This window comes from Pundamilia nyererei, unplaced genomic scaffold (genome assembly GCF_000239375.1).
Source record: "Pundamilia nyererei isolate P.nyererei 1_Seehausen unplaced genomic scaffold, PunNye1.0 scaffold00149, whole genome shotgun sequence".
Taxonomy (NCBI): Eukaryota; Metazoa; Chordata; class Actinopteri; order Cichliformes; family Cichlidae; genus Pundamilia; species Pundamilia nyererei.
The window spans coordinates 1,554,812-1,567,544 of NW_005187550.1; the positions used below are offsets into that span (position 1 = coordinate 1,554,812).

Consider the following 12,733-nt stretch of genomic DNA (forward strand, 5'->3'; position numbering starts at 1 on the left):
GCAGGTGAACAAGTTCATCTAACAAAGTAGCCAGTGAGTAACTCAAAGGCACAGACATGCTCACTTTCATCTTAAGAATTTAATTCCATGCAGGCATATAAACAATTCAGCGTTTCTATCACTTATTAAAATCAAGCTTGAGTAACATTTTCTCAGCGTTTTTCTGACTGCCCATCTATAGAATTAAGGCACTAAGCACACTGCTTTCTCCCATCCATATTTCTTTAACCCGACTTTTATTTGTGCCACTGGACCTGCATTTCTCATTGACATGTTTTTCCAACTCTTCCACATGTCTCCATAAGCTCCATCCACAGCATGGTGTAATTAAGCCTCTAAAGTGGCGGATGGCTCCAGAATACAGGCACCTCTGCCAGAGAAATACAACACAAAAAAAATACTGAGCAGCAATTTGCAATAATCTCCCCAGACATCCTCTAAACCCAAACTATCAGTTTTGACATAATACAGGGATTTAATCTGAGTATAAATCTATAAATCTCATAATGCTGGCTGAGGTAATCTCCCTCTGGCATGCCTGCAGGGCTGCTGGGCTGAGATGCTTCAAGTAAAAAGTGCAGACCACTGGCTCCACTATCAGACAGTGCTCAGAGGTCACGGCAAAGTTGCCACGTGTTGAATAGTGGCACTATTCTAACCAAAGATCATGAATTACACGATCCTATCACAAAAGCGTCTTTTAGAAAACGTGCAACATATGCATTTAGTAAAAGTTTTTCTAAAAACTAAGAATCATATAAAATTCATACAATTGCAACATTTGGTTTTCATCTCGCATTACATTATAGCAAAAGTGACCTTTATCTTGACAAATATGCAGCTGTATTAGTCTTCAAAACCAGCTGCAACCTTTATGCAAGACATACTTTATGGTATATTTTGTCATAACTTTGCCTTTGATTGTCTCCGCTGTGACCGGAGCGCTACCTATCCCATATTTCTTCTTCTGGGGTGAATCCTGTATTTATTAAGTCCCAGAGGAGCAGCAGGTTTTGTTGTCCTTCATGCCCGAGCAGCAACCTGGCTGTGAGGCACACAGAGTTTAGTCAGCAAGTCTGTTGGGGCTGCTGGGGTCGGTAGAGACCTTAGGGACCTTGACCACAAAAACCATCGGCTCTTTGGCCTTGTTGCTGAATGCACGCCGAATTACATCCACGGCGTGCTGATGAGTCACTCCCTCCAGACTCTCTCCATCTACGGACAACAGCTCATACCCTGCCTGCAGATTCAAACACATGCACAAGGGTAAAAGAACATTGAAAAGCCACAGAAAAAGATTGAGTATCCTTTGTAAGCATGTTTTCCTCCATTTGTGTGTATCTCTTTTTTGTGTCTATTTTTTTTTTCAGAGCAACATTAAAGACAGTTTCCATAACACTGCAGAGATTGTGCCCCTCTGTGAAGAAATGTAATTTATGCCAAAGAGAGTTGGAGCTCTCCCACTTCTTTAATGCATTCACACTGAAAGCTGTCACTAGTGCACGTATAAAGTTTCCCCTTCAGCACAAGGTCTTTGGAAAAAGAATATACACTGAGACAGCCGCACAGTTAGGACTATGCTTGCTGTTTCCTGCAGGATGCGAGCAGAGAGTAGCAAATCTTTGCAGCCTCGAGGAGAGGAACTTCCTCTGATGTCATCAGCGTTTGCCAAGGATGCACCTGCCTAATGTGCTCAATCTCAGCGAAGGTTAGAAACACAGAAGCACACAAGGCCGACGGCCATTGTTGTACCTTCTTTTTTTTTCCTTTCCCTTTTCCTTTCGAGTCATTAGACACAAATAGATTATTTTCCCTTCATTCTCTACCACCCTGTTCCATCTGTTACAGCTCTAACCTATTTGGCCTGTATGGATGAGGTTAGATCCGGGCTGCTGATTTTTTATTCTTTTTTCCAGAGAGTCCGGTGTTCACCAACAACCCTATAGCCCTCCGTGCAAACAGTATCAAAAGATTTAGCTCCATTTAACCAAAGAGGAGATTAAAAAGTGCTTTTTCATTTTTGAAAAGTAATTTATCTGAATTAAATAGATCACAACCTAATCTGCCCCATCCTCTTTACAGCCATTTATACTGAGCATTTACGAGGTTCTCTATTTTCCAGCCAACAAATAACATGGCATGTAATAATAACTACAGCTTGCATGGGAGGATCTGAGGCCAAATAGCTCATGTACTGGGCTGAGAGAAGCATAGCTCAGAGTGTTGGTTATCATAAATGTAACACCACTCATGCTCTAATTGTAGTTCGGGACAGTGGTTCGTGGCTGCTCAAATTTTGAGATAACTTTCTCTAAAATACTAAAAAAAACATTTTCTTTTTGCCTTTTGTTTAGAGAATCACTGCATTAGGATTGCATGTAAACATGCCTGCTTCTGCTAAGCAGCACTAATCAGCAGGTCCAGCTGTTGGGAATGTCATTTTGCAGGTATTAACTCAGCTGTCACGCTGACGTGACTCGCTTACGTCCACGTTCCTGCCGGTGAAGGCAGATGGCAGCGTCTAATGAACAGGACAGCACGTGTCTCATGACTAATACACACACAATACAATATTCTTCACTGGTGTGATTATCATGTGGGTCTAAGGAAACAGGATGCGTGTTAACACTGAGCCCGCCTGATCTCACTTCCCTCTGCAGAATACAGGGAGATAACACTGAGCCGTGGAGCTGATATGAGCCAGCTGACATGCCTGGTTGTTAGGTGTGAGGAGGAGACCACAGATAGCACAGGAGTGCTAGTGAGTAGCCATATATCTGTGTCTAAGCCTCGTAGCCAACAACCTGTCTGTTTTTAGTCATGCTGATGAGATGGCTAAGAAAAGATCATAGTGTCATTAGGATGCAATGTTGCTTAAATCCCTTACTTTTGCCCAGACTGAAACGTCGCTTTAAATATTTGATGAATTACATTTGGTATATTCTTTTATTGAGTCCTAGAGCGAAAACCTTTAATGATTCCTTGTTTTTTTCTTCTATCAGTGCTTGGTTTTGAGTAAATTTTATGCAGAGCATTATGTTCCTCATTAGGATAACTGGTGATCCTCAAACATTTACCACCTCAGTGATCTGTAATGTGTCGAAAACCTTACTTGAGTACTAAAATCAAAACTATTATGTAACGTGTAACCCTGTGGCTAGATGCTATGTCCTGCTGGAAAAGGAAGTCTGCATAAAGTTTTTCAGCCGGTGGAACCGTGAAGAGCTCTAAAATGTTTTGGTAGATGGCGGTGTTGACTTTGGACTTTGATAAAAACACAGGGGACCAACCACTGCCAACATCAGCAGATGACACCTGGTGGCACCTCAGATCATCACAACCTGCAGAAACTTTACACTGGACTTGGATTCTGTATCCCTCCACTCTTCCTCCAGACTTGAAAGAGGACTTTGGACCACTGAGCAACAGTCCAGTTCTTTCCTACTTAGCTGAGCTAAGGCACTTCTCTTGTCTGTGGTTCAGAAGTGGTTTGATATTAGGAATACTACAGCTCTGGACGTAGTGAAAGATGGAAACAGCCTCAGTCAACGCCTTGTGAAGCTCTCCAAAGTTCTTGAAACAACTTTTCTTGACAATCCTCTCAAGGCTGCAGTCACCCCTGTCGCTTGTGCTCCTTTATCTACCAATCAACTTTCCATCAATATGCTTTGATACAGCTGCCTGTAAACCACCAGCCTTTTCAGCAATGACCTGTGGCTTACCCTCTTTGTGGAGGCTGTCCATGAGTTTCATGTGGACACAATGTACTAAACTAGCCTGAGAGATACACAGTTTTTCTATTATTTTTTTCTGTAAGCCATAACTGTCAAAAGTAAAACGGAGTTTAATTGCACAGTAAGTCCAGGATATCCTAAATGTTCATTTTTATTTAACTGATGGAAAATATTGAATTTTTTCCACAATATTCAAATGTCTTGAGATGCACCTACAGAGATGTGGAGTTTGTATGAATGTGAATGTAGGTATCTGTACACAGAGGGCCAGGGAAAGTTAGTTAGATATGGGATTGCCCACATGTTTGACACTGATCAGGAATAACACTCAGATAGCAGTTTTCAACTGATAACTTGCAGCTAGGAAACATACGAATTTGTCAGCAAACACGAGTACATAATGTCAGCCTCCTACTGCTGGAATAAGTATGTTTCAACTTTACACACAAACATTTCTTCCCAAGCATCTCTAATTCCACTGAGCTTTAACAATAAGTCTGTGATTAACTTTAGTGAATGAGCGCATGTGTAGCATATGTGTTTCAGTGAACCAGGCCAAGAAGACTGTTAAGTTACTTTACAGGCAATATATTACCAATACATTAGCAGACCAGCATCCATGTACCTCATTCATAATGAAAGTGATGGGCCACTTGAGATGGCTCTCATCTACTCTCCACTCCTCATTGCACACGTCTCTGTCATAGACACAATTACTTCATAGCAACAACTCATAACCTCAGGACTGAGGGCTGGCACATCTCTCTCACAATCTGCTACAGACAAGCGCTATATAAATCCAATCCATTATTATTATTATTATTATTATTATTATTATTATTATTATTATTATTATTATTATATATGTTCATGCTAGACGCTGACCTTCAAAGCCTGATTTGTAGATGCAGCTCCACCTGGAAAGATTTTCTCAACCTTTATCATGGGCTGGATTCTAGACTCTACACCTCCAGAGATACTAATACCTGTAAACACACAGAAAAAGAACAATAATAAACTGAGGGCATGTTTGGCAGTACCACATGTTTTGTAACTAGTCTTACACTGTATCGATTGGTCGTTTGGTCTTTTTTTGTGTGTGAACTCTTATAAATGCATTTTAGTTTAGCAGTTAGTGATGCCCTGACCTCTACTGGTCATGTAAGAGACAGCTTAGGATGAGTCACTAAGCAGTTTGTATTGTGCTTACAAGCGCATATACGGTCACAGATTAAAAACGATTTTAGAAGCTGGCATTAAAGCAAACCCTGAAATTTCACTTTAAAGTTAAATGAAAGTCACAACAAGTGCTGTTTTTTATTTACCCAGTGAGTGCTTGGCCTTGGAAATGGTCAAAGTGGCGATTTCACACTCCTTGGGTGGTAGAGTTTGTCTTCCTTTCACTTTTTGACCATTTTGTGAGTGTCCATTCACTTGCTGAGTACTCCCACTGGCCTTGGACGGGCTCTTCTCCCTCTGGGGATCAAATACCTCAGCCAGAGGGGTTCTGCCTCTCCGCTGTGAGGGAACGTGTACGCTGACCTCCGTGTAGCCCTCTTGCCTGCTCTGTCTGCCATATATACTGTCAGGACTGCCCTCTCTCCTCACTCTCCCATGGCCATTCCTCACAGGTGACCGCCCTCGTTCATAAGCCCCGTCCCCTCGGTCAGACACGGACAACAAGGAGACCTCATCATACCACGACGCCCCATTCTCTCTTCTGATTGGGGATCGATGGGGTTGGTGGCCACGTTTAGTGCTGTGTGGGGATTCTTTGAGGAGGAAGCTGTGAGTGGGCAAGGGGCTTGGGGAACGGGAGCGCACAGAGGATACATAGTTGTCCACAGGTACATCCAGCAGAGGGGTGAAGGCACGGGATGGCGAGAGATGGCCAGACCGTTGACCTGTCACACACAGTCTCTCCAACTCCTCGATCAACCGGCGCTCATGCAGTCTGTCATGGACCGGCTGCAGATAAAATCCACCCTTGTAGTCTGTACAAACATATAAACAGTGAGTGACTGAGTCAGTGCATATTATAAAGCTTATGATGGAGCAGAATCAGTGCTGTGAGTTTCATCCGTGCTTTCTACTTCCATGTTAAAACTTAGCTATGCTGGCAGAAGACAGAACAACAACAGCTCAGAGACGTTTTGACATCTGCTGTTTTCATAATACTGACCCTTTGACCCGGCCCTATGACCTCAGAGGCAGCTGCAATCAGTCTGAAGATGGGACTGATTGTGTCTCGCTTGCTTTTAAATGAAGTAAATGCTCAAAGCATCTTTGCATTGTTGAAGTGTCACACAGCACGTCTCTGTCTTTTCTGTATGCACCGAGATGTAAAACAACCCTCTTCAGCACGAGCACGGGAAACCTGATCTGTTCGGGGTGTGTGTGTGTCCTTTTTACATGAGGGTGGGGAATGTGTGCCAGGGACAGGATATGGTCTGCGTGTGAAGGTGTTTGGCTTTGACTATGAATATAAGATGAGGCAGGAATAAAGTGGCAGAAAACTAGAGTCAGACAGAGAGAGGTTTGAGCCTCTGTATAAGTTATAATCCTACAGGAGCCATCAAGCAGATAGAGAGAAAGGTTGAAGAAAGGACCGAGGCCTAGATAAGGAGAGTGCGAGAGCAAGAGATACAGCCCATGTACCTGGGATTGGGGTGATGAGGTGACGACGAGGAGTTCCACTACGAGGAGAACGCAGAGCTGGGGAACGTGCTAAAAAGAAAGATTTCATTTTTTTTAATCTCACTTGAAAAATTCTTTCCTGTTTTTTATTCTGTCACAGCTTAGAATTTAATCTTGTAAAACTGGATAAATAAACAACAACAACAACAACAACAAAATATCAGGGCAGTGATGTCAGGTGCATCCTATGCTTACATGAACGACTCTTGAGAATATCGTACGCTTCCAGCTCAAAAGGCATGACCATGCTGTCAAAGCGACCCAACTCAGTCATTGGTATCAGCATTCTGCAGTGGATATAAAGCGGACATGTAGTTCATACAGCATGTAAACACATAAAGCAGTATTATGCCTTGTGTATCTCACCTTATTTCCCTGAGAAGCAGCAGTTTCTCTGGCCTGTCCAAGATTGCCAGAAGAGGACGCACCAAGTCCTCGATCACAGAGTCGGACAGAAACTGTAGGAAGGATTTGATTGGTGCACAAATTAAAGTAGGCAAACAAAAAGAACCAGCTGGACATGTACACTGAGGATCTGACTGAGCTCAAAAAATATTTATACCCAGACAACTGACTTTAAGTAAATTTGAGTACATGTATAACATGCTTGTAATTTTGTTACATAAGTGCACTAAAAAACATTAATTTAATGGAAATTGAAGAACAGAAATGTACTTGATTAGTGTACATTCAGTTTACATAAAGCATATTTTGCTTAATCGACAATTATTTGAATCAATAAACATTTGATTTTAAATATTTCAGTATGATTTTGCTCAAAATTATTGCTTCATCTTTATGAGAGCGAAGAATCATTTTTTGAGTGTGTGATTATAAAATGAGTTTTATAATGTCATCTCTGCGAGAAGTTTTTACACCTCTGGATACATCTCAGCTTGTCCAAGAAAAGTTTGCTTCACACACCGAGGCTCCAGTATCTCAAGATACACATTTACAGCACGAGACAAATTTGTGATAAAACATATTATAGATTAGAGATAATGGGAAGTATAGTTTTTAGAGCTCTGCACTTGCTGTGACTAAAAGCTCAGCGTGCAGAAAAACTTTACGTGATGAACTGAGCACATGTTTATACCTCTGCAGCAAGTCCTAACTTTCTTGTCTTCGACCTCCCTTTTGTTTTGTCCCGTCTCTCTAAGCTCTCTTGTCAATACCCTCTGAGGTCAGACAACGAGCTAGCCAAGGAGCTGAATATTTTAGGATTAAGGTGGACTGAGAATGAATCAAATGACAGCTTATGTTCGATCCCGATCATAAAGACAGGCCAAATCCATCTTTTGTCACAGCTGTTACACAACACATCTGTGACTAAAGAACACTCGATGACTCACTGCACTCTCACAGCAGCGTGCCTCTGAGGTGTGAGAGATGGTAATTTCAGTTTAGAAACTCACTCGCCGACAGTGTCTCATCACAGCAGCCACCTCATCCTGACTGAGCAGTTTCTTTGCCATGTCCTCCACGTGCTGCAGGACCTCGAGTCGGGGCAGTGGGCTGCCAGCTCGGGATTCCCTCGGGGAGGTCAAGAGGTGGAATGGGCGCCGCCGTTCCTTATCTAAAGAATAATGTAGATAAAAGAAATGATGTGCAAAGAAGAAACTGTCCTGATGGCATTTAAAACTCTTCCAGTTAGATGTTTGACTTCTCAACATCTATAAATAAATTGTGCAGGTTTTTTTTACCATCAGGAGAACTTACACTAACTTTAAATTAAGATATTAAATTAAGAAATCAAGCTTATCAAGGCATCTTAACTTATGCTCTTCACCATTACATTTTTGCTTCTAACACATCTGAATAGTATTTCTGTTTGTAACTAAGTTTTCTACAACACATCAGCCGAGACCCTATTTTTATGCAATTAACTGGATATTGTCATCATGAATGTTACACTCTTACAGGACTTTACAACATTAGAGATGAATAAAACCCTAAACATAATGGAACACCTCTATAAATCAGGGAAAGCAATGCAAATTTACAAAATCTTACTTATTACTGCAAACTTGTCATCTCACGAGGCTGTTTTAACATTTGAATTCTGTATTATAGCTCTGTCATGGTAGAGCACTGGGTTTTTGTCTTCGGGTCATTTTCTCTCTCTCTCTCTCTGTTGTAGGATTGGTTGGGCAGGTCGGAGCGTGGGGTCCTGCTGTTCAGAAAACACACTTGTAGTTCACTGACCTTATCAGGAGCTGGTATTAAAAGGGAAGCTCCATACTGAGTCTCTATCACAGCACAGCACACCACTGTGTGCCATCTCAGATTGGTAAACAGGCCTCATTCTTGGTTACTCCAGCTATTCTTGTTCTCTCCTCTATGTCTTCATGATTTTGCTGCCCTGCTGAAGAAAAGACCCACCCGAGCTTTCTCACCTGCCACCTTCAAACCAGCGCTACCCACAATGACTTCTTTTAAAGAGGCTTTCCATCTCACCTCACTTGCATTCTCAACCTCCTTCGACCCTGAGAACAACCCAGTGCCCCTCTATCCAAGCTCACTAGTCTTAGCTTCAAGTAAGAAACTCACACACTCCTAAAGACTTTATCTACAACTGGACTGTTGGGAAACCTCCCCTCACATTCTGCTGGATATAATGTCCTCACTTATCTCCTTCAGAGAACGCTATGCCCTGATTATAATTAAAAGTGTGGCCTTAAAATGAGACACTGTGTATTATAATTAGTCAATTTAACGACCTCTGAGTCATGTTCCACAATTTGTTCAAAACCTGAAGCAACATTTCACTTTGCAGGCTGCACTATGTGAAAGAAAAACCCACACCCTGTGACCGCTCTCTCACCTTTGTTTGCACGGCGAGACGGCGACTTGGAGCGACTCCTCTCTTTGCGGTCTTTCTTAAATAAGAGGTTGACAAAGGTTTTGGAGCGTTTCAGACTAGTTTTACCCTCTTCTGAGCTTTTCTCCCTGTGTTGCCTTTTCTTCTTCTGTCTCTCCTCTAAAGGTGGGGGGGAAAAACAGACAAATATCTCTTTTTAAATTAACACACATACTGTACTTTGTGCACTAAACAAACTATAGACTACATGTCATCTTTTTTGCAGTTATGTCTTGTACACAGGAAAATTGACTGAGCCACAGCAGGAGTAGGACATTCTGCATATCTGTGTTGGGTGCTGAAAACATAATTCATTAGGCCTTGTTGTGCTCAATGCTTAACTGTAAGCTGGTAACAGTGGCTGACACGCACTCTCCTTTATAAGCACAGACTTTTCATTTCTCTTCCAGTCAGCTTCTCTTTTCACTGCAGTAAATCTGACACTGTGGAAAGCAACAGTGTATCACTGATGAATTGCAGCCTCACCAACCTGAACACACCCCCATCTATTAGAAGCACAACAGAGAAGTGCTCCCGCTTACAATAACAAATGTCCAATCAGACCTAAGCTTTGCCCGAGCCCCCACCAGGTTCTGAAGCTACGAGTGAGCTGGAGAAATTGAAAAGGAAAGGCTAATAACTCAACAGCCCCACCAAGGCTTGGATAGATATTTCTCCATATGCTTGCTCTTATTCATTTCTCACAGAGGTACAACAAGTGAGAGTAAAGGGCAGTGATTAATCTGTGGCAACCTTGTGCTCATAGACAAATTCTGTATGGAGCTTAAATCAGCCGTGGAGAGTCTGAATGTTCTTGTTTACTTTCTGGAGTGATGGAGGGTTAAGGCGTTGTCTAACTGATGCGTGTCCTATAGGAAGAGCCCAGAAGCAGTGAACTGTCACAAACATCAGCTCAATATCTGATAACAGTGCCGCAATTCTGGAAAGACTGATTTCTTAGCTGGGGTTAACCCTCGTTAACCCTCTGTGTATTTATGTCCACGTCTCCCTCAGTTCAGTGTCACATTGTCAATGTCTCTTCCCTGAACTTGTGTGCCTTTCTCTGTGTTCCCTCTGTGCTCAGTTTAGTTTTCCCAGTTTAGTTCTGTTTCTTTGTGAAGCCTGCAATAAAGCAGAGGTTTTGAGTTCAGCTTTTGTCTCTGTGAGTTTTGCGTTTGGGTCCTCATCTGCCTTGTATCAATGGTCAGGCTGGTGGAGCTGTAGTGCTATAAGGGAGATATTTTCTTGGCACTCTTTGCATGCATTAGTATCGACTGGGCATCGTTTAAATGCCACAACTTACCCGAGTATTGTTACTGACCACCTCCACTCCTCTATAACCATCTCCTGATGGCTGGATAATCAACTATGTCAGAAACTTTTATTGATCTTTGAGTATATCTAGTATATATCTATGAGTAATGTGTCCAGCACCTTGAAACTATGCCATGATGAATTAAAGCAGTTCTGAAGGCATCAAGAGGGCCCAACCCGATACTAGCAAGATGTACCTAATACAGTCCATAATTAAAACCAATGACGTAAAACATCACTTGTCTGCTTAAATTTTCGTCACATGAATAAACTGTGCATGTTGTATGCTCACTACCAAAATACTGAGAGCTTTATTTTTTATGCCACCATCTCGGTTTAACCACTGCTGCTAAAGTTAATAAATTAAAAAGTATTGTGTTTGTGTTGTTTTCTCAGAAAACACTGCCTTAATTGTAAACACCTAGACTGTGACTAAAATATGTCCTAAATAGGCTGGAAAAAACTTGTCAGCTAATAATAATGTACATAGAGAACTACCTTGCATCCATAGTTCCCCACATTTAACAACCCCAAAGAGCCTGCAGACCTCACCTGACTCTGTGATGTGACTCTGGGAACGACTGATTGGCTTCCGCGGTCTGCTCAGGGCCATCAGAGCTGCTGTCTTTGGTGAGTGTTTCTCAACTTCCTGCTTCCCTGATGACAGCGTTTTCACCCGTCCCTGTCCACCTTCTCCAGCTCCTCCCATCTCCCTTGGCCCTTCTCCTTTCCCACGTATGACCGTGTCCTTCAACACTAATGTGGCACCAACAGTCCGGCTTGTTTCTGTCGTGGAGAGCCTTTCGGGGTGTGACCCATTAGGTAACAGGTGGTCCTGGTAGTTTGGAGGTTGGGGTTCAGTCTGTATGGCGGAGTCAGCAGTTCGATCAGTACTGCTCGGACGTCGGGAGTGGTCCTCAGTGCAGATGCCAATGTCTACCATCTCTGAGCCAAAGACAGGAGAGAAGAGGACCTGGGAGAGACCACTGAGGGAACTGAGAGGGGTGGTGGAGGACAATGACGAGGCAGAAGAGTTGGAGTCTGAACCCTGTGATGATGGTGGAGGGCCTCCATTGGCTACTATAGAACACAATCCAAAGAATATAAGGGATTAGTGTGTGTAACAGCTGCTATATGTTACAGCAACATAAATACTGTATACATGCTAGACTGTACTGTGGATAAAGTTTTCCCATAAAAGCTTAATTTGCTTCCTTCTTATTTCTGCCTTCTTTGAATGAAAACCTGTCTGTTCTCATATCCCCATAATCCTGTGAGCTTTTGATAGACAGAAAAAAAAGCAGGACTTCTTTTTTTCTTTTTTCCTAATGAAACTCCAAAGTGACTCTGCATCTTGGCATCTCGACAGATGTCAAGTCATGCTCCATTCCAGATGACTGAGCTGCCTTTGAGTACACTGAATTAATCCCTAGCTGTGTTGAGATGGGCTCGTATCAAAGCAAAAAACAAGGAACTGGAGTGCTATTAAGAAACTGAATGACAGCTTTCTTGTTCAAGAAGGCTACACAAGGCCACTATCCCACTTATTTTTAAATGTTTCCAAGGAGACTCCACCATGTAGCTTTGAAAACCAGATAAAATCTTCATTGATTTTGTTTAGTCAAGGCAGTACTTCTCACGCCACCGTTCATTATCTCTTGTAAAACTTGTGTTAAACATTGTCCAGGGACTGTAAAAACAGTCAACATACACTTTTCCAGCCAGCCGTATTCTGCCACCATCTCCTTGTATGCGGGGTATCTGCCAGCTTCCTGTTGAAGATCAAAAAAACAAAATGTTCATCGAGAACAGCAAACAGTCAGCATGATTACTATGAAGTAGACTCTCTAGACTTTATTGACTGTTAGTGAGGTTTTTCAACATTTAAAAATGAGCCAGCATTTGTTCATTTGGATTTTTTCCTGTAGTTTTTTGTTACTTGTGAGCCACATTCACACTCTGCAAAAAAGAGTTTACAGCAACATGTTGATAATAGCAGTGTTTACATGAGGATCGTCAGCAAGTTCAGTTCGATTCAGTTTTATTTAGACAGCACCAAGTCATGACAACAGTTATATTGCTTTTATTTATTATGTTTGTATTTAAAGCTTGGTATATTACACAGTAT

The 12,733-nt window shown here is 42.1% G+C and overlaps 1 protein-coding gene across 1 annotated transcript; it reads right to left on the reverse strand.

Annotated features, from left to right (window-relative positions):
- Positions 1–72: 72 nt before the first annotated feature.
- Positions 73–12,377, reverse strand: LOC102209790 (uncharacterized; the record flags this gene model as incomplete). Its single annotated transcript, XM_005744839.1, has 10 exons — positions 73–1,240; positions 4,620–4,720; positions 5,060–5,728; positions 6,393–6,461; positions 6,627–6,718; positions 6,798–6,889; positions 7,847–8,007; positions 9,256–9,411; positions 11,158–11,685; positions 12,317–12,377. Coding segments are annotated over 10 exons (2,106 nt in total), but the record flags the coding sequence as incomplete, so codon positions are not given.
- Between the last annotated feature and the right edge of the window lie 356 nt (positions 12,378–12,733).